Genomic DNA, 26,743 nt, shown 5'->3' with positions numbered 1-26,743 from the left:
AGTAAAAATGTTACAGTAAGCTAAGTTTATTATTGAAGAAAGAAAAAACATATATTTAGTGAACTTAAGTGTACAGTGTTAACAGTAATGTCTACCTTTCCTTCTTTCCTCCCTTCCTCTCTTTCTTCCTCGTTCTCTCTTTCTTATTTTCCTGTGCTTGGCCAGATTTATTTTTTTCTTATGCATCCTTCTTTTTGGTTTTACTTTTTCATTTTGATGGCACACATCTTCCATATACTTCCTAAGAGGTATTAAAGAGGTCAAGAGTTTCAGTCCTTGAATGCTATAAAAGGCCTTCATTTTGTCCTCACATGTAGTCCACTGCTTGGTTTGATATTAAATCTGAATTGAAAATAATTTGTTGTCAGAATTTAAGAAGTTTATTGCTTTCTGGCATAAAGTATGGCTGACAAAACGTCTGATGCCTCTCTGATTTTCACTAAGCTGTCGATAAGTTTTTGTCTTTCTCCCTCTGGAACCTTATTAAAATTATTTTTTCTTTATCTGTCATGTATTTGGGGATGAAATATAGTTAAAATAAGTTTTTTGGAGGCAGAATACTGAGGCTTGTATCTCATTATTGCACATATTCACTGAGTAATAAGTGCCCTTTTAAACAACTTAACAATTGTGTGCTTTAGGCTTGTCATTTATAAAAAAGGATAATAGCGTGTCTATATCAGCACTGTGGTGAGAAATAATACACATAAAGGGCATAAAATATGATCTGGCATATTGTAAGTATATATACAGTTTTGCTATTATTCTGGTTTTATTGGTTTAATTTGTTTCCATATTTTGATATATTAAGAGATTTTTGTGTTTTCTGATTGATCCTTTGATAGTGTACTTTTGATGTTTTATGAACCTGATAACTTTTTTTTTTTTTGAGATGGAGGCTCACTCTGTCACCAGGCTGGAGTGCAGTAGCACAATCTTGGCTCACTGCAGTCTCCACCTCCCAGGTTCAAGCAATTTTCCTGCCTCAGCCTCCTGAGTAACTGGGACTACGGGCGCGCACCACCGTGCCCAGCTAATTTTTGTATTTTTAGTAGAGACGGGGTTTCACCATGTTAGCCAGGCTGGTCTCAATCTCTTGACCTCTTGATCCACCCGCCTCCACCTCCCAACATGCTGGGATTACAGGCATGATCCACTGTGCCCAGCCTAGTTTTTGTATTTTTAATAGAGATGGGGTTTCACCATGTTGGCCAGGCTGGTCTCAAACTTCTAACCTCAGATGATCCACCTTCCTCGGGCTCCCAAAGTGCTGGGATTACAGGCATGAGTCACCTACCCAGCCCAACCTACTTCTTCCTGACTTAGACACATTTCTTATAGTTTGATTATCTGATTTTCCAGTGTACAACAGGTCAGAGCAGCACATTACAAGGGAAGTGAGAAAGGGAATAGGATCTACTCTAGTTTTTGACCTTTTTTTTTTTTAAGACGGAGTTTCGCTCTTGTTACCCAGGCTGGAGTGCAATGGCGCGATCTCAGCTCACCGCAACCTCCGCCTCCTGGGTTCAGGCAATTCTCCTACCTTAGCCTCCTGAGTAGCTGGGATTACAGGCACACGCCACCATGCCCAGCTAATGTTTTGTATTTTTAGTAGAGACGAGGTTTCACCATGTTGACCCAGGATGGTCTCGATCTCTTGACCTCGTGATCCACCCGCCTCGGCCTCCCAAAGTGCTGGGATTACAGGCGTGAGCCACCACGCCTGGCCAGGATCTACTCTTAGCTCCAGCCCCAGTGACAGCAGTAGGTATCCTACTGCGTAAAGGTAGAGGAAAAGATATAAAGATTACTTTTTTAAAAGACTGAAAAAGAAGAGGTAATATCTGGAGTCATTTAGTATAGAGTGAAATTGCCCTGTAAAATTAATAACCCAATAGTTAGAAGGAATGAATGAGACCTAGTATTTGATAGCATAACAGGAAGATTGTAGTCTTTAATAAGTTAATTGTACATTTTAAAAGAACTAAAAGAGTATAATTGGGTTGTTTGTAACACAAAGGATAAATGTTTGAGGGGATGGATACCCCATTGTCCATGATATGATTATTACACATTGCATTCCTATACTAAAATATCTCATACCCCATAAATATGAATACCTACTATGTACCTACCACAACTAAAAAGAAATTTAAAAATTGGGAAACTAAAGAAAATTAATAACCCAATGTTTATAAAACCCTTAAGAAGAGGTAGGATGAGTACATATATGTACCTGGCAGTGTGCTACGTCAGCCCTTTGTGTACAATGCTTCAGATCTGCATAATAGTGCTGAAAAGTAGGTGTTATTTATCTCAGACTCAAAGAGGAGTGATTTACAAAGGTTACATAGCTAGTAAGGAGTAGTGAGAAGGTCACTAAGTCTAACTCCCAATTCCTATGTTTTTCCTTTTTTCTTTTTTTTTTTTTTAATTTTCTTCTCCTTTTTCTTTTTTGTTTTTCAAGTTTTAAACGCAGATTTTGACAACATCCTTTTTTCTTTTTTTGCTTGTTTGTTTGTTTTTTGAGACAGAGTCTTGCTTGGTTGCCCAGGCTGGAATGCAGTGGCACAATCTCAGCTTACTGCAACCTCTGCCTCCCAGATTCAAGCAATTCTCCTGCCTCAGCCTCCTGAGTAGCTGGGATTACAGGTGCCTGCCACCACACCCAACTAATTTTTTTGTTTTTTGAGACGGAGTCTCGCCCTGTTGCCCAGGCTTGAGTACAGTGGCGAGATCTCAGCTCACTGCAACCTCCACCTTCTGGGTTCAAGCAATTCTTCTGCCTCAGCCTCCCGAATAGCTGTGACTATAGGTGGGTACCACCATGCCCAGCTGATTTTTGTATTTTTAGTAGAGCCGAGGTTTCACCAGTTGGCCAGGATGGTCTCCATCTCTTAACCTCATGATCCGCCACCCCTCAGCCTCCCAAAGTGCTGGGATTACAGGTGTGAGCCACCGTGCCCAACTGCTAATATTTCTATTTTCAGTAGGGAAGGGGTTTCACCATGTTTGCCAGGCTGGTCTTGAACTCCTGACCTCAGGTGATCCACCCGCCTCGGTCTCCCAAAGTGTTGAGATTACAGGTGGGAGCACGCACCTGGCCTCATGTATATATATATATATATATATATATATTTTTTTTTTTTTTTTTTGAGACAGAGTTTCACTCTTGTTACCCAGGCTGGAGTGCAATGGCGCGATCTTGGCTCACCGCAACCTCCGCCTCCTGGGTTCAGGCAATTCTCCTGCCTCAACCTCCTCAGTAGCTGGGATTACAGGCACGCGCCACCATGCCCAGCTAATGTTTTTTTCTTTTTTGTATTTTTAGTAGAGACGGGGTTTCACCGTGTTGACCAGGATGGTCTCGATCTGTTGACCTCGCGATCCACCCGCCTCGGCCTCCCAAAGTGCTGGGATTACAGGCTTGAGCCACCGCGCCCGGCCAAGCCTCCTATATTTTTAAGAAGACAAAATTATAGGGAAAAAAATACAGTTTCAATGATTAGCGTAAAGTCTGGTTGGAAATTTAAATTTTAAATGAAGATTAACTTATCCTTAATACTGCATTGTCCAACAATATCAAGTAAACACAGGATAGGAACACTGAACTATAGCCTGAGTGCTAGGAGCCTATACTCAATTTCTTATACAAACTGTAGGTAAAAGATTCCTAGATGGCCTAGAGAAAAGGAGTTTTCTAGGAAAGGTGGATACAGTTTAAGGAAGGCAGAACCTTTGCACATACAATAGGTCATCACTTAGGAGGAAGGGATACTAAAGAACTCTGTCAGGCTTCTGGAGGGGAGGTGCAGCCCTGCTGAATGGGAGAGGCATGCATCAAGGCTTTATCATTTCTATTAAAAATTCATTCAAATATCAACAGTTTCCCAGAGATGGAACATGAAATTGGACAAGGTTTCTTCTCTTTGTTTATGGGTAAAGTTGAGGCATCTCTCTTGAGAAACAAGTCTGTTAAGAAGCAGTGGATTCACTCTCCGCTATAACAGGGTATTTGAATTAACCATGTGCCATCTGTTATATAAAGAATAAAGATGTATAAGAACTAGAGTTCATTCATTTGACAGAATAATTCTGAAGTCCATCAGGAAAGGCAAATGAACAAGAATGGCTTAGAAAATGTTAAAAAAAAAAAAAAAAAAAGATATATCTTGGTCCTACAGTAGGACTGTTACTGGGAGAAAAAAAAAGAGGTGTCTTGGCCCTATTACGTGCCAAAATGTATTATAAACTCATACCAAAATAATGTAATATTGTCACAAAAATTGACAGTTCATTGTTTTAGAGCAGATAATACTGCATAAGACCCTAAACACATTAGAACTTAAAAAATGCTAAAGGAAGCATCACAAATCAATGAGGAAGAGATGAAAATTGGATTTGTATTTGGGGAGAAAATATCCACTTAGAGCCATACCTCACATAAATTCCAGATGGATTATAAAGATACATGTAAAAGAAGATAAAAGGCAGAATAAAAACTAAGCAATGATTTACTGACCTTGAGACAGGAAAGGAATTTTTTCTTTATTCTATTTCTTCTAGGAAAGGAATTTTTAAAATGAGAATATACAAGCCTTAAGCCCAGGGTATTGCCAGAGACAATAACAATCTTGGTGCTGGGCGTGGTCGCTCAAGCCTGTAATCCCAGCACTTTGGGAGGCCGAGGCGGGTGGATCACGAGGTCAAGAGATCGAGACCATCCTGGTCAACATGGTGAAACCCCGTCTCTACTAAAAATACAAAAAAATCAGCTGGGCATGGTGGTGCGTGCCTGTAATCCCAGCAACTCAGGAGGCTGAGGCAGGAGAATTGCCTGAACCCAGGAGGCGGAGGTTGCGGTGAGCCGAGATCGCGCCATTGCACTCCAGCCTGGGTAACAAGAGCGAAACTCCGTCTCAAAAAAAAAAAAAAAAAAAAAAAAAACAATCTTGGTGACAGGAAAGGCAAATACTTTAGTTGCCTGAGATACAGGCAAACTGAAAACTACAAAACACTGAAATTATAAAGATTTAAGTAAACAGAAAGAAATTAAAAAAGAAATTATAAAAGATTTAAGTAAACAGAAAGATACCCCATGTTCATAGATAAGATAAAATCCTTCTTGTGGATTTCTAACTAGAAATAAAGAAGATAAAATATTGCTTAGATGGCAGTACTCCCCAAATTGATCTACATATGCAGTAGAATCCAAATTTCCAGCCCTTCTTCTTTGCAGAAATTAAAAAACTAATGCAGAAATTAACAAACTAACGCTAAAATTAATATGTAAATGCAAGGGACCCTGCTGTTGTTGAATGTCCCCTCCAAAATTCATATTGAAACTTAATCCACAGTGTGGCAGTATTGAGTGGTAGGGCCTTTAAGATGTGATTTGATCATGAGGGCTCTGCTCTCACAAATTGGCTAATCCATTCATGGATTAATGGGTTAATGGATTAATGGGTTCTCACGGGACGGGAACTAGTAGCTTTAGAAGAACAGGAAGAGCCGGGCGCGGTGGCTCACGCCTGTAATCCCAGCACTTTGGGAGGCCGAGGCGGGTGGATCACGAGGTCAAGAGATCGAGACCATCCTGGTCAACACGGTGAAACCCCGTCTCTACTAAAAATACAAAACATTAGCTGGGCATGGTGGCACGTGCCTGTAATCCCAGCTACTCAGGAGGCTGAGGCAGGAGAATTGCCTGAACCCAGGAGGCGGAGGTTGCGGTGAGCCGAGATCGCGCCATTGCACTCCAGCCTGGGTAACAAGAGCGAAACTCCGTCTCAAAAAAAAAAAACAAAAAAACAAAAAAAAAAACAGGAAGAGAGACCTGATATAGCACATGAATGTGATCAGCCCTCTTACCATATGACCAGCAAGAAAGTTCTCACTAAATGCAAGCCTCCAACTTACTCCATAACTGTAAGAAATAAATTCCTTTTCTTTCTAAATTACCCAGTTTCAGGTATTCTGCCATAAGCAACAGAAAATGGACTAAGAGGTGGGGGGTACAGTGACTCATGCCTGTAATCTCAGCACTTTGAGAGGCCAAGGTGGGAGGATCACTTGAGCCCAGGAGTTCGAGACCAGCTTGGGCAACATAGACCCCATCTCTACAAAAAACAACAAAAAGGCCAGGCGTGGTGGCATGAACCTATAGTCTCAGCTACTTGGGAAGCCGAGGTGGAAGGATGACTTTAGCCTGGGAGGTGGAGGCTGCAGTGACCCATGATCACGCCACTGCACTCCAGCCTGGGTAACAGAGTGAGACCCTATCTCTAAAAAAAATACAAAACAAAAAGAAAACAGAGAATTGGTACAGAGAAGTGCAGCTATTTCTGATAACGAATACCTGAAAATGTGGAAGCAGCTTTGGAACTGGGTAATCAGAAGCTGGAAGAATTTGGAGGAGCAGGCTACATACGAAACACCAATACTCTAGTGAAGGCTTAGAACACAAGAAGATTTAGGGAACGTTTATAATTCTTTAGAGATTGGTTAAATGGTTACAACCAGGATGCTGATAGAAATATGGACAGTAAAGGCCATTTTGATAAGGTTTCAGAAGGAACTGAGGAGTGAGGTATTGAAAATGGAAGTAAAGGCCATCCTTGTTATAAATTGGCCAAGAACTTGGCTCAACGGTGTCCATGCCCAAGGGCTTTGTTGTAGGCCAGAATGGAGAATGATTAATTCAGGTACCTGGCTGAAGAAATTTCTAAGTAGCAAAGTGCTCAGGCTGCTCCGTGGTTACTTCTAACTTTACAGTGAACTGCTAGACAAAAGGGAAACAGAGCAGAAACATTTGGAAAATTCACAGCCTTGCCATGTGGTAGAGAATGAAAAAGTTTGCAGGAGTGGATCCAAGGGTGTAGGGAAGCCACCGCTTTATGCCTAAAAGGGAGCCAGGTGCTAATAGTCAAGACAGTGAGGAAAAGGCGCTAACGTCACTTCAGAGATCTTGGAGGCAGCCCTTCCCTTCATAGGCCCAGCGCCCTAGGAGAACATAATTGTTTGGGAGTGGAGGAGGCCTGGGACACAGCTACCCTGTGCCACCTCGGGAAAGCTACTTCCCACATCTCAGCCCCTCCAGCTGGAGCAGCCATGTCTCAAGTGGGCCCAGCTGTGGCTCACGCCTCAGTTCAGGAAGGTAGCAGCTCAGGAACGTACAAGTCATAAAAACCTTGGTGACATTCACGTGGTAATAATTCTGCAGGCTCACAAAAACTAAGAGCTATGGCGGCTTAGCAACCTCTGCCCATTGAATGGATCTCATTGAAAGCCTGGGAGCCCAGGTAGAGACTTGTTGTCAAGCCAAAGCCACCACAGAGATCCCCTACTGTAGCAGTGCCCAGTGGGAACATAAGGTTGGAGCTAGCACAGAGTCTTCAACCAAGGCAATGCGTAGTGGAGCCATGGGAACGGGACTGCCACTGGGTCCCCAGAACTGTGGGGTCACTAGCAGCATGCATTGCCCACCTGGGAAAGCTTCAGGCACTGGACTCCAACCAGTTTGAGCAACCATATGGCCTGCACTCTGCACCCATGCAGGCAGGGCTGCCTAAGGCCTTGTGGGCTGGGCCCCCACCACAGTGTGTCCAGGAGGCCCACATGGAGTCAAAAAAGATTATTCGATTATTCTCCAACTCTAAGATCTTTTATTTATTTATTTGTGTGTGTGTGTGTGTGTGTGTGTGTGTGTGTGTGTTTAAGACAGAGTCTCTAACACCCAGATTGGAGTGCAGTGGTGTGATCACAGATCACTGGAGCCTTGAACTCCTGGGCTCAAGTGATCCTCCCACCTCAGCCTCCCGAGTAGCTGGGACCACAGGCACTTACCACCATGGCCAACTAATTTTTAAATCATTTATAGAGATGAAGTCTTACTGCATTGCCTAGGCTGGTCTCAAAACTCCTGGACTCAAGCGATCCTCCTGCCTCAGCCTTCCAAAATGCTGGGATTACAGGCCAATTGCGAGATCTTGGAAGTAAATAACTTGTTTAGATTTCACAGGCTCACCGATGAGACTTTGGACTTTTGAGATAAATTCATTTTCTTTATATATAACCCAGTGTCAGGTATTCTGTTATAAGCAACAGAAAATGGGCCAATAATATAAACTCAGCATAGCCAAAATAATGTTGAAAAAAGGACAAACACTGTACAGTTTCAAAATTAACTACGTGAGTAGAGTAATCAAAAACAGTGGTATACTGGAATTCCATATTACATTTGAGTGTCCAGAAATAAACTCTGCTGTTTGTGGTCAATTGATTTTTGACACGGGTACCAAGATAATTCAGTGGGGGAAAGATAGGCTTTACAACAGGTGGTTCTGGGACAACTGGATATTAACATGCAAAAGAAGAGTCAGACACAGATGAACTCAGAATACATCATGGACTTAAATGTCACAGCAAAAACTATAAAACTCTTAGAAGACAAGAGGTATAATTCTTCATGACCTCAGATTAGGTAGTGGTTTCTTTGATATGATGCCAGAAGCATAATTAACAAAAGGAAAAATAGGTAGGTTAGACTGGATCAAAATTTAAAATTTGTGTGCTAGAAGCAAGACTACAAATAAAGTAAAAACACAACCTGCAGAATGAGAGAAAATATTTGCAAACCATGTATCTGATAAGGGCCTAGTATCCATCATATATAAAGAAATTCTTAAAACTCAAACAATTGGCTGGGCACACTGGCTCATGTCTGTAATCCCAGCACCCTGCTTCATGTCTGTAATCCCAACACCTTAGATCACTGAAGTGTGAAAAATCACTTGAATCCAAGAGTTTGAGGCCAATCTGGGCAACATAGCAAGACCCCACCTCTACAAAAACTCTTTGAAAAGCACCTGGGCATGGCTGTGCGTCTGTGGTCCCAACTACTCCAGAGGCTGTGGTGGGAGGATTGCTTACGCCCAGGAGGTAGAGGCTGTTGTGAGCCATGACTGTGCCACTGCACTTTAGCCTAGACAACAGAGCAACACCCTGTCTCAAAAAAAAAAAAAAAAAAAAAAAAGAATTCCTACAAGTAAACCAATAAATGATTAATAAATCTTTTTTTTTGTTTTTGAGACAGAGTCTCGGTCTGTCGCCCAGGCCGGAGTGCAGTGGTGCAATCTCGGCTCACTGCAACCTCTATCTCCTGGATTCAAGCGATTCTCTTGCTTCAGCCTCCCAAGCAGCTGAGACTATAGGCGCCTGCCACCACACCCTGCTGATTTTTTTTATGTATCTTTAGTAGAGATGGGGTTTCACCACGTTGGTCAGGCTGGTCTCGAACTCCTGTCCTCGTGATCTGCCCACCTTGGCCACCCAAAGTGCTGGGATTACAGGCGTGAGCCACCACCTGGCCAAATAAATCAGATTTTTAAATTAGTAAAAGATTTGAATAGACATTTCTCCAAAGAACATATGCAGATATCCAGTAAACACATGAAAAGATGATCATCAGGGAAATGCAAATAATAAGGACAATGAGAAACCAGTTAACACCCATTAATCAAAAAGACAAGGGAGCAGGGATGGGAGATTTAAAAAGAAGGCATACAGTAAGTGTTGAAAAGGATGTGGAGAAATTGGAACCCTCATACATTGCTGATGGAAACATAAAATGAAGACACACGTCCTTAGAAAAACACGTTCACAAATGTTCGTGTAGAATTATTCATAATAGGCCAGGCACGGCAGCTTACTTTGTAATCCCAGCACTTTGGGAGTCCAAGGTAGGCAGATCATTTGAGGTCAGTTGAAGACCAGCCTGGCCAACATGGTGAAACTCTGTCTGTACTAAAAATACTGAATTAGCCAGGCATGGTGGTGCATGCCTGTAATCCCAGCTACTTGGGAGGCTGAGGCAAGAGAATCGCTTGAACCCAGGAGGCGGAGGTTGCAGTGAGCCGAGACCACATCACTGCACTCCAGCCTGGGCAACAAGAGCAAAGCTCCATCTCAAAAGACAAAAAGTAATATATATATAAAAAGATTGAGTCCCTTCCTCAAAAAAGAAGATATAAAAAGGAGATCAGTAACTATGACTGTATCTATATGCCAAAATACATAAAATTAAAAAGACTAAGTGGGGAAATATTTGCAACAGTTAGGACACTGTGTTTTTATTCACAATATATAAAGGCTTAGATACCAGAATAGGTATCTAAGATAGCACAGATGGGTAAATGACAGTCTCTTCAGACTCACTTGCTTAGAAGAAACAGAAGCTTTTCTAGCTCTCTCGCTTTTCTTCTCTTTTTATTCTTTTTATTTTTGGGGAGAGATGGGGTCTTCCTACTCCTGGCCTCCACCTCACAAAGTATTGAGATTATAGGCGTGAACCACCATGCCCAGCCCACTCTAGCTAGCTGTAAAGGTATAACAGGTAGTCTAGTCATCCAAGGACAAGAAAAGTAGTATACGCAGGGAATGATCCTAGAAAGGCAGGAACAGAGACTTCCCACTCTCTCATGGGCCTGCATAAGTAGCTGTTCTTTCTGCATGTGTTTTATAAGGTCACTGCATCACTTAGCTCAAATTAAGACTCTGATTGGCAAGCCATGAGTTGATTTGACTTGGATCAGGTGTCCACTCCTTGTCCAAATAGCTGTCAGTGGGCTGGGCGCGGTGGCTCACGCCTGTAATCCCAGCACTTTGGGAGGCCAAGGTGGGCAGATCACGAGGTCACGAAATCAAGACCTATAACTCAATCAAGACAGTTGCAGGTGGGCAAAAGATAAATTGAAAAAAAAAAAAAATTGAGACCATCCTGGTCAACATGGTGAAACCCCGTCTCTACTTAAAAATACAAAGATTAGCCAGACGTAGTGGCGCACACCTGTAATCTCAGCTACTTGGGAGGCTGAGGTAGGAGAATCGCTTCAACCCAGGATCCTGGTGGAGGTTGCGGTGAGCTGAGAACATGCCACTGCACTCCAGCCTGGGTGATAGAACGAGACACCATCTAAAAAAAAATAGCCAGGTGTGGTGACATGCTCCTGTAGTCCCAGCTGCTCAGGCGTCTAAAGTGGGAGGATCACCTGAGCCTGGGAGATTGAGACTGCAGTGAGCAGTGTTTACACCACTGCCCTCCAGCCTGTCTCCACATTAATTTAAAAAAAAAAAAGATGTGCAGTGAAAGGGGAACAACCAAGTATTAAAGCACATTTAAAATTTAACTCAGTATGGTGCTGGCATGAGAAATAGACATAGAATAAATAGGATAGAAACAGATTTTTGTATGTATGAGAATGTAATATATGATAAAAGGAGAACTTCACCAAATTGTACAAGAAGGATTATATCATAATTAGTTCCCTTACAAATGGTAACTAAGAGCACCTGCTGTGCCAGGCACTATGCTAAGTGCTGTTTTATGGGGTTTTTTTGTTTTGTTTTTGAGACAAGTTCTTTCTCTGTCACCCAGGCTGGAGTGCAGTGGTGGAATCTGCTCACTGCAGCCTCGACCTCCTGGGCTCAAGCAATTCTTTCTCCCATGTCAGCCTTCTGAGTAGCTGGGAACACAGGCATGAGCCACAACTAATTTTTAATAATTTTTGTGGAGATGGGGGTCTCCCTGCATTGCCCAGGCTAGTCTTAGTGCTTTTATGTGCTTTTTCTCCTTTGCTTATTACAGCCTTTTGAGATGTAGGTGTTGCTGTTATTACTATATGTATTATATACAAGCTTTAATATATGCATTTAATATATCATTCTAAAGATTTGCAAACTAAATCTCCTAGAGGTCCAGGGGATTTAGTTGCCCAGATTCACATAGAAAAGGAGTAGTAGAACCTAGATTAGAACCAAGGATGTTAGTCTCCAAGTTTGTATTCTTTGCCCACTACATACTTTGTTTTTGTTTGTTTGTGTGTTTTTGAGATGGAGTTTCACTCTTGCCACCCAGGCTGGAGTGCAATGGTGTGATCTTGGCTCACTGCAACCTCTGCCTCCCAGGTTCAAATGATTCTTCTGCCTCAGCCTTCTGAGTGGCTGGGATTACAGGCACCCGCCACCACAGACAGCTAATTTTTTGTTTGTTTGTTTTTGAGACGGAGTTTCACTCATGTTACCCAGGCTGGAGTGCAATGGCGCGATCTCGGCTCACCGCAACCTCCACCTCCTGGGTTCGGACAATTCTCCTGCCTCAGCCTCCTGAGTAGCTGGGATTACAGGCACGCGCCACCATGCCCAGCTAATGTTTTTTGTATTTTTAGTAGAGACGGGGTTTCATCATATTGACCAGGATGGTCTCGATCTCTTGACCTTATGATCCACCCGCCTCGGCCTCCCAAAGTGCTGGGATTACAGGCTTGAGCCACCGCGCCCAGCAGACAGGTAATTTTTTGTATTTTTAGTAGAGACAGGGTTTCACCATGTTAGCCAGACTGGTCTCAAACTCCTGACCTCAGGTGATCCACACACCTTGGCCTCCCAAAGTGCTGGGATTACAGGCGTGAGCCACTGCACCTAGCCTGCCACTACATACTTCATAGCTTAAGTTCTTAGCAAGATATTTAGAATATCAGAGGCATTTAGTAAATATAATTCTTAGGTATAACTTAGAGTTTGCTGCATATATTAAAGCTTGTATATAATACATGTAGTAATAATCATATTACTATATTATCATTATTATCATATTATCATATTATCATTAAGATTGAGGAGGCCGGGCGCGGTGGCTCAAGCCTGTAATCCCAGCACTTTGGGAGGCGGAGGCGGGTGGATCACGAGGTCAAGAGATCGAGACCATCCTGGTTAACATGGTGAAACCCCATCTCTACTAAAACTACAAAAAATTAGCTGGGCATGGTGGTGCATGCCTGTAGTCCCAGCTACTCAGGAGGTTGAGGCAGGAGAATTGCCTGAACCCAGGAGGCGGAGGTTGCGGTGAGCCGAGATCGCGCCATTGCACTCCAGCCTGGGTAACAAGAGTGAAACTCCGTCTCAAAAAAAAAAAAAAAAAAAAAAAAAAGATTGAGGAAATTCCTTGGGAATAAGTAAAACTGTTTTTTCCAGAAAATCCCTAGTGGAATCATGGAATTCCAAAAATCACACATGATGAAGCATCAATAAATACTGGTTGATTTAATAATTATTATTTCCTGCTATCCCATTTCTGAGCCCCTCACTCCTCTGACTCATTAAACCCTTCATTCTGTCTCATAAGTCATTCAAGGCTAGTTGAATAGCAGTGCTGGCCCAAAGATGGAGCCAGCATTTCCTTATAAATATCCTGACACTGACGCATTTGTTCAGCAAACATCTATTAAGCATCCACTCTCCATGTACTCTATTAAGGTTAGAGAGACATTTAAAATTGCAAATTAACATTACAGTATAAACCAAACCAAACAAAAAGCTCCAGTCCCTAGGAAATTAAATGTTCTCTCCTCTGTGGAGCCTTCTCTAGATTCTCTGAGGTAAATTTAGTCACTGACTCAGAGCACCCAGAACAATCTGTTCAACTTCTAAAATCACACCCTTTGCGTTGTGTTAATCTTTCTGGTTTCACACACTTGACTCCTTTAGGTCAGCTTTTCTCGCAGAGTGGTCAGGATATGACTGGTACAATTCTGCTTTGAAGGATTTTTGTTGAATTTTGTCTTGTTTTGTTTTTGGCTTGGCGTGACCTGATTAATGCATCCAGTCTTTCTTCCAATAAATATTTATCAATACCTACTGTATGCCACGTACTCGGCTAGGTAGTTAATAATAAATAAGGGATAATAAACATAGACAAGCAAAGGCAAACAGACAAGGTCCGAGACCTCATGGGAGCTCACATGGGCACTTGAAAAGAATGTGTTTTCTTTTTTTTTATTATTATTTGTTAATTTTTGCTTTTAAGAATGTGTTTTCTTTGTATTAAGTCAGTCAAGTATTTAAACCTTATTATACTATTCAAATCTTCTGTGAATTTAAATGATTTTTAGGTATATTTTACATATTATAGCTTAATAGTGATATATTAAAGTTTCCCACTGTAATTGCATTTGCGTTCATTTTCTTCTATACGTTTTGCCAATGAAATCAGATGGAAAGGTTAAAAATGAAAGAATCGAGGCGGGTGGATCACGAGGTCAAGAGATCGAGACCATCCAGGTCAACATGGTGAAACCCCGTCTCTACTAAAGATACAAAAAATTAGCAGGGCATGGTGTTGCGTGCCTGTAATCCCAGCTACTCAGGAGGCTGAGGCAGGAGAATTGCCTGAACCCAGGAGGCGGAGGTTGGGGTGAGCCGATACCCCGCTATTGCACTCCACCTGGGAAAAAAAGAGAAAAACCCCTACAAAAAAAAAAAAAAAAAAAAAAAAAAAAGAAAGAATGGGCAAAGGTAAATCAAGGAACTATAAATAAAAAAAAAACAATATTAATAACCTGAGATAGTTATTATCAAATTAGTCCTTCTGACAATCCTACAGTGTCTTCCTGCAATTTCAGGATGAAGATCCAAATTCCTTAATCCTGTTTTTGAGACTCTTTCTTCTCTGATCTACTTTCTTACCCCCACCCCTCCCCCTCACACACATCCGTCCATCCGTCTGTCCATCTGTCTGTCTGGCTATTTTCCCTTTGTCCCCCAGGCTGGAGTGCAGAGGCGTAATCTCGGCTCACTGCAACCCCCACCTCCCAGGTTCAAGCGATTCTCCTGCCTCAGCCTCCTGAGTAGCTGGGATTACAGGCGCACGCCACCACACCCGGCTAATTTTTATATTTTTAGTAGAGAGAGGATTTTGCCGCTTTGGCCAGGCTGGTCTCAAACTCCTGGCTTCAAGTGATATGCCTGCCTCAGCCTCCCAAAGTGCTAGGATTACAGGCGTGAGCCACCGCACCTAGCCTTTTTTTTTTTTTCATTTTTTCCTTTAGCAACGCTACTAACACTACAACCTTTTATTTATTTTTATTTTTATTTTTTTTTGAGACAGAGTCTTGTTCTGTCACCAGCCTAGAATGTAGTGGCACAATCTTGGCTCACTGCAACCTCCAATTCAAGCAATTCTCAGCCTCCCAAGTAGCAGGCACTACAGGTGCCCACCACCATGCCCAGTTAGTTTTTGCATCTTTAGTAGAGATGTGGTTTCACTATGTTGGCCAGGATGGTCTCAATCTCTTCACCTCATGATCTGCCCGCCTTGGCCTCCCAAAGTGCCGGGATTACAGGCATGAGCCACTGTGCCCGGCCCCAAAACAATCTTTTATTTAATCCTTACAATCTCCCTATGAAATGAGTAGGGCAAATTTTATTATCCCTATTTGGTAGATGAGGAAAGCCAAGGCTCAGAAAGGTTAAATAGTTTGTCCATAGCCATCACCTGTTAGTTGGGGGAAACCAACACTCAAATTCAGATCATCTGTCTTCAGAATGCTTGCTCTTTCCATTAAAACACTCTGGCCTTTTATGTGAAATTCAGTTAGCCAGGACCACATCTTGGGTACCATGATATGGTTCATGATTGCAGTTTCTGCCACCTGAAGCCCTCAGTGTTCCTCAGGCTGCCATCAGTCTGGCCTACTTGCTAATCTCGCCTCTGGTCACTCCAAACATGCTTAGCTGCAGCAATATGGAACGTGATGCATTGTGCTGAACCACGCCTTCATGCTTTCACACATTATACTATTTGCTCAGCCTGGAACACCTTTCCCTACGTTTTTTGTCTGACTAAATCCTACAGGCCCTTTGAAACTAAGCTCTTGCTGACTTTTTTCAGCATGCCGTCTCTCACCTTTACAGTCTTCGGTGCTCTTGTAGCAAGCACCCTGTGCATTCTTCCGTCTTGGTACTTAACACACTGTCCTGTCATTGTCCATGTACATGACTGTTTCCTCTGTCTCCCAGACTGGAAGTAGGAAAGCAAAGATTCTCTTTCCTTCATTCAGTTAGCATTGCCAAAACCTAGCCAAGTACTGGTTCATGATAGGTTCTTAGCTTAATAAGTTTTTGTGACATGAATAAGTGAGTTTTGTGGCCTAATAACAGTGCTTTTATCTTCTAGGTACATGGTTCAGTGGCCTGGTGGCCGAATCCTGCATCGCCATGAGCTAGACACCTTCCTCGCACAGGCAGTGTCTACCCAGCTTTATGAACCAGATCAGCTCCAAGAACTCAAGGTGATTTCTTGTACCCTCATTTAAGTTCTTCCTTTTATGAGCCTATGGCACTACTTTAGGTCTTTTTTTTTTTTCTTGGAGCTGAGGAGTAAGTTCTGCAGGTAACTGTTTGATTTACTTTAGCCACATATTTGTGTCTATTAATAAAGCCAAGAGGTGCCTGCTACACTGCTCTCATACTGATAAATGAGAATGGACAGAAAAGATGGGTATTATGCAACGAAAATAAATCATGGCCCATAGACCATGGCAAGGTTTCTGGCTCTTACAAGATACACTATAGGAGATTTATCCTGATGTCCCCTGCTTGTGTCTGAGTAAATGTCCACCCCTCCTTTTAGTGATGTGTCTTGGGTATTAAGTAGAAGTACAGAAAAGCATTAGGAAGGAAGTAAACCCAGCCACTGAGGGCAGTCGAGCATGGAGTATAGAGGTGAGGCTCTGAAGCCAGGCTGCCTTGGGTTTGAATCCTGGCTTCAGTACCTCCTAGCTGTGTGACCTTGGGCAGGTTACTTAACCTCTCTAGCTTCAGTTTCCTTACTTGTAGATTGTATATTAGTCCATTTTGTATTGCTATAAAAGAATGCCTGAGACTAGATAATTTATAAAGAAAAGCAGTTTATTGAGCCCGTTGTTCTGAAGTCAGTACAAAAAACGGTGCCAGCATCTACTCAGCTTCTGATCAGGGCCTCAGGAAGCTTTTACTCATGGTAGAAGGTGAGGGGAATAAGACAAGAGGAGCCAGCGTGTCACCTGGAGAGAGAGGTCACATAAGAGAGAAGGGCAAGGTGCTAGACTCTTTCTTTTCTTTTTTTTTTTTTTTTTTAAAAGATGGGGTTTTACCATGATGGCCAGGTTGGTCTTGAACTCCTGACCTCAGGTGATCCACCCACCTTGGCCTCCCAAAGTGCTAGGATTACAGGTGTGAGCCACCGCACCCGGCGGTGCTAGACTCTTTCTAACAATCAGTTACTGGATGAACTAATAGAGTGAGAACTCACTCATCACCACAGGGAGGACACCAAGCCATTCCTGAGGGATCTGCCCCCATGACTCAGACACCTCCCACTAGGTTCCACTGCCAACATTAGGGATCACATTTCAATATGCAATTTGGAGGGGTCACATAGCCAACTATGTCAGTTTGTGAGGATACTATGTAAAATAATCCATGTAAAACCCCTAGAACAGTGTCTCCCTTTTTTTTTTTTAATTGTACTTTAGGTTCTGGGGTACATGTGCAGATCATGCAGCATTGTTGCATAGGTACACACATGGCAATGTGGTTTGCTGCCTCCATCCCCCTGTCACCTATATCTGGCATCTCTCTCCATGTTATCACTCCCCGACCTCCCCACCCTCCTGCTGTGCCTCCCTTGTCCCACCCCCAACGGACCCCAGTGTGTGATGCTCCCCTCCCTGTGCCCACGTTTTCTTATTATTCAACACCCGCCTATGAGTGGGAACACGCGGTGTTTGATTTTCTGTTCCTGTGTCAGTTTGCTGAGAATGATGGTTTCCAGGTTCATCCATGTCCTTACAAAGGACATGAACTCACCGTTTTTTTTTTTTTTTTTTTTTTTTTTGAGACGGAGTTTCACTCATGTTACCCAGGCTGGAGTGCAATGGCGCGATCTCGGCTCACCGCAACCTCCGCCTCCTGGGTTCAGGCAATTCTCCTGCCTCAGCTTCCCGAGTAGCTAGGATTACAGGCATGCGCCACCATGCCCAGCTAATGTTTTTGTATTTTTAGTAGAGACGGGGTTTCACCATGTTGACCAGGATGGTCTCGATCTCTTGACCTCGTGATCCACCCGCCTCGGCCTCCCAAAGTGCTGGGATTACAGGCGTGAGCCACCGCGCCCGGCTGAACTCATCGTTTTTTATGGCTGCATAGTATTCCATGGTGTATATGTGCCACATTTTCCCTGTCCCGTCTATCGTCGATGGACATTTGTGTTGGTTCCAGGTCTTTGCTATTGTAAACAGTGCCGCTGTGAACATACATGTGCATGTGTCTTTATAATAGAATGATGTATAATCCTTTGGGTATATACCCAGTAATGGGATTGCTGGGTCAAATGGAATTTCTATTTCTAGGTCCTTGAGATGTCTCGCTTTTTTGTTTTTTGTTTTTTGTTTTTTTTCAGATGGAGTTTTGCTCTTATTGCCCAGGCTAGAGTACAATGGTGTAATCTCGGCTCGCTGCAATCTCCACCTTCAAGGTTCAAGCAATTCTCCTGCCTCAGAGCCTCTCAAGTAGCTGAGGTTACAGGCATGCACCACCATGTCTGGTTTATTTTGTATTTTTAGTAGAGACGGTGTTTCTCCATGTTGGTCAGGCTGGTCTTGAACTCCCGACCTCAGGTGATCTGTCCGCCTTGGCCTCGCAAAGTGCTGGGATTACAGGCATGAGCCACCGCACCCGGCCAGTGTCTCATATATTTTAAGTACATAATACTCAAGAAAATGTAGCCATTAATGCAAAACATCCCTCTCTTGACCTTAGTAACCTTGTTCCTTTGAGGCCTCAAGGTCAACTAGAAGATGAAGTTCAGTAAGACTTGAAAATCTTAAGTGAGGTCAGCTAAGATGAGACAGACTCAGACAACCAGTAAGTGGTTGCTCTTTGCAGTAAATGTTGTACTGCTTGTCCTAGAGCAACTGCTCATGCTAAACCACACCTAGGAGGGGACCTGCAAACACTTTCCCTTTTCCTGTTGAAGCTGTCTTCTAACACACTGACTTGACATAACCACTGTGGGAATTGAGGTTTTTCCCAATCTGCTGTCATGCACTTTTTACATAGTTGAGGTAGTATTTATGTATTATATGTTGTGAGTTCTTTCCATTTCACGTAGCACATATTTTCTGTCTTAAAAATGTTAATAAATAATATTTTATATGGATGTATCATTTAATTCTTCTCATATTGGTGACTTAGGTTTTTTTCAGTTTCCCTCTATTATGTGTTGTCTTAGTCCATTTAGAGTTGCTATAAAGGACTATCTAAAGCTGGGCAATTGATAAAGAAAAGAGGTTTTTTGTTTTTTGAGACAGAGTCTCACTCTGTCACCCAGGCTGGAGTGCAGTGGCATAGTCTCGCCTCACTGCAATCTCCGCCTCCCAGGTTCAAGTGATTCTCCTGCCTCAGCCTCTTGCGTAGCTGGGATTACAGGCACGTGCCACCATGCCCACCTAATTTTTGTATTTTTATTGGAAATTTTGTATTTTGTATTTTTAGTAGAAACGGGTTTTTGCCATGTTGGCCAGGCTGGTCTCAAACTCCTGGTCTCAAGCGATCCGCCCACCTCAGCCTCCTAAAATACTGGGATTATAGGCATGAGCCACACTGCACCTGGCCAAGAAAATAATTTTCTTTGGTTCATGGTTCTTCAGGCTATACAAGAAACATGGTGCTGGTATCTGCAAGGTGAACTTCTGAGTCAACAAATGTGAACATTTTCACGGTTCTTCACGCATATTGCTCAATTGTAGTATACTTTTTTTTTTTTTTTAAGTGGAGTCTTGCTCTGTTGCCCAGGCTGGAGTGCAGTGGCACAATCTCGGCTCACTGCAACCTCCATCTCCCAGGTTCAAGCAATGCTCCCACCTAATCCTCCTGAATAGCTGGAACTACAGACGCCCGCCACCACACCTGGCTACTTTTTGTATTTAGTAGAGATGGGGTTTCACCATGTTGGTCAGACTGGTCTCGAACGCCTGGCCTCAGGTGATCTGCCTGCCTTGGTCCCCTGAAGTGCTGGGATTACAGGCGTGAGCCACCGTGCCTGACCTTGTAATATACATTTCTTACCAGCTTTATGTGAATGCCCATTTATCTCACTGCAGCAGCAGCAGAGCAGCATTAAGTGTACTTTCAGCCTTTACTTTCTAATTATTTTTCTAATTTTACAGGTGAAAAAACTGTCTCAGGTTGGTATCTTTAATGTTGTAATGAGTACCTTTCAAATCATCTCAGGGAAAGACATGGGTAGAAGCTGCTTATGCACTGAGATGTCTACAGTGAATGACAACATGTTCACATTTAACTGGAAGAATCAGCATGACAGGAATAAGAGTAAATGTTACCAAGAATAGTGGTTTCTTAATAGTAATATTTCATCTGTGGTGGTTTCAGATTGAGAAACTGGATGCCCGAGGGATCCAGCTTGCTGCCCTCTTCATGAGTGGAGTCGACACAGCTCTGTTTGCTAATGATGCCTGTGGCCAGCCAGTCCCTTGGGAGCATTGCTGCCCCTGGATTTACTTCGATGGCAAGCTGTTCCAGAGCAAGCTAATTAAAGCAGGCCGAGACCGAGTATCTCTGATAGAGCTCTGTGATGGCCAGGTATCAGCATGTCGGGCTGCTAAGGACTAGCTCTCATCTCCTGTGGGGATGAATGGGCAGGGAGGGGAAAAGAACAGAGACACTGGAGAGGAATAGGACAGAAGCAGGAGAATGTGTCTCACTTTAACCTGACTTAGTCAACAGTGGTCCCAAAAGCCCGTAGTCTGATACTTACACGTAAAATTTTATGTTGGAAAGTATTTTTTAAAGAACTTAAAGTTTTCATATCCCTTTTCTTCCTCTGAGTATTTCTTTTCCATGGAATGTTCAGATACACTATATATACCTTCCCTCCAACTCTTAGAATTTCATTTCTCTTATTTACAAAAACTTTGTCTCTTTTGCAAGTGATGATTTTTTTGTGAAGGAACTGTGTTTGGAAACAGAAGAGGGTAGTTAAGCTGACGACAGAGTAGAAGCAGAGGATTTTTAAAAACGAAACATTGGGAAGGGTGAGGGGAGGCAAGGGAAAGGAAACCTTACTGAACTCCTTTATCCGCTTTGGTGGGGAAAGAGCTGAGGGACTAGAGCAGGGATTGGCAGACCACCCAGCACACCTCCTGTTTTTCATAACTATTAGTCCAATGAACTATCCATAGTGCTACAAAACATCTGTTTTTTGTTATGTAGACCACCCCATTTTTTAAAAAAGATTTTATTGGAACACAGTCACATTCATTAATCTACATACCATCTACGACGGCTTTCATTTTTCTTTTCTTTTCTTTTTTTTTTTTTTTTTAAGAGAGTCTCACTCTGTTGTCCAGGCTGGAATGCCGTGGCACAATGTTGGCCTCACTGAAACCTCCGCCTCCCAGGTTCAAGCGATTCTCCCCTCTCAGCCTCCTGAGTAGCTGGGACTATAGGCGCGTGCCACCACGCCTGGCTAATTTTTTAATATTTTCAGTAGAGACGGGGTTTTAGCACATTGGTCAGGCTGGTCTCGAACTCCTGACCTCAGGTGATCCACCTCCCTTGGCCTCCCAGTGTTGGGATTACAGGCGTGAGCCACCACACCTGGCCTATGACTGCTTTCATGGTATAATAGCAGAGTGGAATAATTGTGACGGAGACAATATGGCCTACAAAGCTTAAAATATTTACTATCTGACCCTTTACAGAAGAAGTTTGTAGACCTCTGGACTAAAGGTATCAGGATCTCCAATTCTGGATATGGGGGAGAAAGTTAAAAGGCTTTTTGTTTTTTATTTATTTACTTATTTTTTTTCTTTTGAGACGGTGTCTCGCTTTGTCACCCAGGCTGGGGTGCAGTGGCACGATCTCAGCTCACTGCAAACTTCCGCCTCCTAGGTTCAAGCGATTCTCCTGCCTCAGCCTACCGAGTAGCTGGGACTATAGGCGTACGCCACCACGCCGGCTAATTTTTTGTATTTTCAGTAGAGACGGGGTTTCACTGTGTTAGCCAGGATGGTCTCAATCTCCTGACCTCGTGATCCACCCACCTTGGCCTCTCAAAGTGCTGGGATTACAAGCGTGAGCCACTGCGCCCAGCAAAAGTCTTTTTATTTGTCAGTATTTTATTTCTCTTTTATCTAATTCTATTACGTCCTCCTTAAAAAGTGACCCAGCCCAATGCCAGCTATGTAATAGGCCATCAGTAATCCTTATTGTTAAATTTGTCTTCCTTGATCTAGTCAATGTACAGCACAAGCCCTGATTCAGAACTCATATGATGGTAGCGTGATGTCATGTAAAGAGTGGGGACTTTGGTGCCAGACAGGCTTCCTGAGTGTGTAGCTTTGAGCCCTTTAATGACAGGCCTCAGTTCACTTAGTGGGAATAGAATTGTGAGACTGTACCTAGAGTGGTCCATACTGGGCCTCAAACATGGGACAAGTTCGAAAAATGGCAGCTGCTATTATTACCCTGTTCCTCATTTGAAGGCTGACCTGGCAACCAAAGTGGAGAAGATGAGACAGAGCATCCTTGAAGGAGTCAACATGAATCATCCACCACCTTCTGCTCTACTTCCGTCACCTACTTTTGTGCCTCCCATAGTGCCCTCTCTCTACCCCGTTTCACTTTATTCCCGAGCTATGGGCTCCATGCCACTTCCACCTCAAGGAAGGAGCCGGGGATTTGCAGGTCAGTACCTAAATAGAGGAGGTATTTGTCATCCTCAATTTATGTAATCATAACCGATCCAGTCATTATTGTCAGTAACAGAATCAACAGTTTCACATATATCTCATCTCACTGACTTTTTTTTTTTTTTTTTGAGACAGAGTTTCACTCTTGTCACCCAAGCTGGAGTGCAATGGTGTGATCTCGGCTCACTGCAACCTCTGCCTCCCGGGTTCAAGTGATTCTCCCGCCTCAGCCTCTTGAGTAGCTGGGATTACAGGCATGTGCCACCACGCCCGGCTAATTTTGTATTTTTAGTAGAGACTCTGTTTCACCACGTTGACCAGGATGGTCTCGAGCTCTTGACCTCAGGTGATCCATCCGCCTTGGTCTCCAGAAGTGCTGGGATTACAGGCATGAGCCACAGCACCTGGCCTCATCTTTCTTAGTTTCTGTGCTGTGTAGTTTGAAGAGCAGTTTATGTCCATTTACACTTCTTTTTTTTTTTTTTTTTTTTTTTGACGGGGTTTCTCTCATTTTACCCAGGCTGGGGTGCAATGGCGCGATCTCGGCTCACCGCAACCTCCGCTTCCTGGGTTCAGGCAATTCTCCTGCCTCAGCCTCCTGAGTAGCTGGGATTACAGGCACGCACCACCATGCCCAGCTAATGTTTTGTATTTTTAGTAGAGACGGGGTTTCACCATGTTGACCAGGATGGTCTGGATCTCTTGACCTCGTGATCCACCCGCCTCGGCCTCCCAAAGTGCTAGGATTACAGGCTTGAGCCACTGTGCCCGGCCCCATTTACACTTCTAAGACCACTCTCCATAGAGGTAATTGGTCCCCAGGGATTTGACTCTCACCAACCAAACTCATGAACTAATGTGGAAACCAGAAGCCACTTTATTACTTTTGAGAACTGCAAGTCATGTGGACCGGATCTTCATGGTTGCTTCCCTATAGTCAGTGCACACAGGAGCTTGCAGGAAGATCAGTGGGAGTAAATGGCCAGTGCTGGTAGACAACAATAGCTTGATGACAACATTTCTACTCTGGGAATAGACTTGACACATTTCCCTTCCTTCAGCTCCAGAAACATGGAGATAAATATGTCACCATCCATGCCACCAGAGGATTGCAGTTTAGTGAGGAAAACGCACACACACAGTCATATGTACACACAAACATATGCATAAATTATGGTGGCACCTGAGCTACAACTTAACTATGAGTAGACAATCATGCCTAGATTGCTCAGATACTGATCCTGATAATTCTTTTTTTTTTTTTTTTTTTTAAAGATGGGGTTTCACCATGATGGCCAGGCTGGTCTTGAACTCCTGACCTCAGGTGATCCACCCACCTCGGCCTCCCAAAGTGCTAGGATTCCAGGCGTGAGCCACCACACCCGGCCTGATCCTGATAATTCAAACAACCTGTCTCCTGGTGAAACAAGATTTTTTGTTTGTTTTGTTTTTGAGACAGGATCTTTTTCTGTCCACAGCCTGGCTAATTTTTATATTTTTAGTAGAGATGGGGTTTCATCATATTTGTCAGGCTGGTCTCGCACTCCCATCCTCAGGTGATCTGCCCACCGTGGCCTCTTAAAATGCTGGGATTACAGGTGTGAGCCACAGCACCCCGGCAGTGAAATAGGATATTTTAGTGGAGACATTTTAACATAAAACAGCAAGATTCTGTGATTGGGTCAGAGTGTCATTGCTGTGGTTGAAGGTGTTTGTTATCTATTGCTCCTCCCTTTAAAAGAAAGAAAGCTGGAAGTTGAAGTTAGTTTTCTAGGGTGACAAAATTCAGTATGGGTGGTTAGCTCAAGGCTGGGCTTAGATGAGCAGTGTGAAAGTCTGCTCTGGTAACTCCCTGTTCAGTCAGATGGTGATCAAGTTTTAAAAACCAGGAAGCCAGCCAGTCCATCCCTTTCAGATGACTTTACAGATCCATTCTCTGGTTCTTTGTGTGTGGATTTTATTTTGTAAGTCTCAAAAGACAGCCTTAATTAAAGCCAGGTTCTCAGAAGATCACCACCGCCCTAGCTACCAGTGATGCTTAGTCTTACTGGTGGTTCACAAGGAGCCTCTTGCCTCCTGAAACCCCACAGCAGGATCCTCAAATGCAAGTCTTTCTTGTCTCTCTTAGAAGTAACTAGCACTTGGGCCGGGCGCGGTGGCTCAAGCCTGTAATCCCAGCACTTTGGGAGGCCGAGGCGGGTGGATCACGAGGTCAAGAGATCGAGACCATCCTGGTCAACATGGTGAAACCCCGTCTCTACTAAATATACAAAAAAAATTAGCTGGGCATGGTGGCGCGTGCCTGTAATCCCAGCTACTCAGGAGGCTGAGGCAGGAGAATTGCCTGAACCCAGGAGGCGGAGGTTGCGGTGAGCCGAGATCGCCCCATTGCACTCCCGCCTGGGTAACATGAGTGAAACTCCGTCTCAAAAAAAAAAAAAAAAAGAAGTAACTAGCACTCTAGGCCAGGCACAGTGGCTCATGACTGTAATCCCAGCACTTTGGGAGGCTGAGGTGGGCAGATCACTTGAGGTCAGGAGTTACAGACCAGCCTGACCAACATGGTGAAACCCTGTCTCTACAAAACATATTACAGACAGGCAGGCACCTGTCTGTAATCCTAGCTACTCGGGAGGCTGAGACACAAGAATTGCTTGAACCCGGGAGACAGAGATTGCAGTGAGTCAAGATCGCGCCACTGCACTCCAGCCCAGGAGACATGGTAAGACTCTGTCTCCAAAAAAAAAAAAGGAAAGTAGCATTCTAGTTCCTTAAACCCTCAAGTTTTATATAATTGAAGGATTTTTTTTTTTTTGAGACTTTTTTTTTTTTTTTTTTTTTTTTGAGACAGGGTCTCACTCTGTTGCCCAGACTGGAGTGCAGTGGTGTGATCACGGATTATTGAAGCCTCGACTTCCTGGGCTCAAGTGATTCTCTCACCTCAGCCCCCCGAATGGCTGGAACTACAAGCACACACCAACATGCCTGGCTAATGTTTTGTATGTTTTTTGTAGACATGAGGTCTTGCTATGTTGCCCTGGCTGGTCTTGAACTCCTGGGCTCAAGCAATCCTCCCTGCCTTGGCCTCCCAAAGTGCTGGGATTACAGGCGTGAGCCACCGCGCCCGGCCCCTATTCTTGCTTTTTAATTATAAATTACTATTAGTTTAGTTTCATTATTTTCAGTTTAGTTTGGTTGTTTGGCTAATTCTACAATGTGTAATGATACATATTTGTATCAAAAGTAGTTTAGGACAGGGCACAGTGGCTCATGCCAGTAATCCCAGCAGTTTGGGAGCCCGAGGTTGGCGGATCACTTGAGGTTAGGAGTTTGAGACCAGTCTGGCCAGTATGGTAAAATCCTGTCTCTACTAAAAATATAAAAATTAGCTGGCCATGGTGGCACGTGCCTGTAGTCCCAGCTACTCAGGAGGCTGAGGCAGGATACTCACTTGAATCTGGGAAGTGGAGGTTGCAGTGAGCCAAAATCACACCATTTTGCTTCAGCCTGAGTGTTGCAGCAAGACTCTGTCTCAAAAAAAAAGAAAGAAAAAGTAGTTTAGGTTTGTAATTTTCTAGTAACTAAATATTAAGACATTTATTCTCTCAACAGATATCTCTCTCAACAAATATGCTAGGCTATGTGGTTAAAACATAAATCACCTGCATGTTACTTGCTAAAGTGGATGCGTACAGATATTCAGCCCTCCCCTCTAAATTTGCTTCCATCATGACACCTTGCTGTTATTGTTATCACAGATTCTTTTTTTTTGAGATGGAGTCTCACTCCGTTGTCCAGGCTGGAGTGCAGTGGTGTGATCTAGCTCACTGCAACCTCCACCTCCCAGGTTCAAGCGATTCTTCTGCCCCAGCCTCCCCAAGTAGCTGGGACTACAGGCACTTGCCACCACGACCGGCTAATTTTTATATTTTTAGTAGAGACGGGATTTCCCCATGTTGGCCAGGCTGGTCTCCAACTCCTGACCTCAGGTGATTCGCCTGCCCCGGCCTCTCAAAGTGCTGGGATTACAGGTGTGAGCCACCAAGCCTTGCCAGAGTCTTTTTTTTTTTTTTTTGAGACGGAGTTTCGCTGTTGTTGCCCAGACTGGAGTGCAATGGCACGATCTCGGCTCACTGCAACCTCTGCCTCCTGGGTTC

General features: G+C 43.5%; 1 protein-coding gene across 1 annotated transcript in view; it reads left to right on the top strand.

Moving 5' to 3' along the window:
- Window positions 1-26,743, top strand: part of FAM120C (family with sequence similarity 120C) — a 110,818-nt gene that overhangs the window by 75,165 nt on the left and 8,910 nt on the right. The window contains exons 11-13 of the mRNA XM_032266988.1: window positions 16,010-16,124; window positions 20,266-20,475; window positions 22,380-22,581. Coding sequence (XP_032122879.1) covers window positions 16,010-16,124; window positions 20,266-20,475; window positions 22,380-22,581 — 527 coding nt within the window. The remainder of the gene's footprint in view (window positions 1-16,009; window positions 16,125-20,265; window positions 20,476-22,379; window positions 22,582-26,743) is intronic.

This window comes from Sapajus apella, unplaced genomic scaffold (assembly GCF_009761245.1).
Source record: "Sapajus apella isolate SASKATOON/1434 unplaced genomic scaffold, GSC_monkey_1.0 scaffold164, whole genome shotgun sequence".
NCBI lineage: Eukaryota > Metazoa > Chordata > Mammalia > Primates > Cebidae > Sapajus > Sapajus apella.
This window is presented reverse-complemented; position numbering and strand designations above follow the sequence as displayed.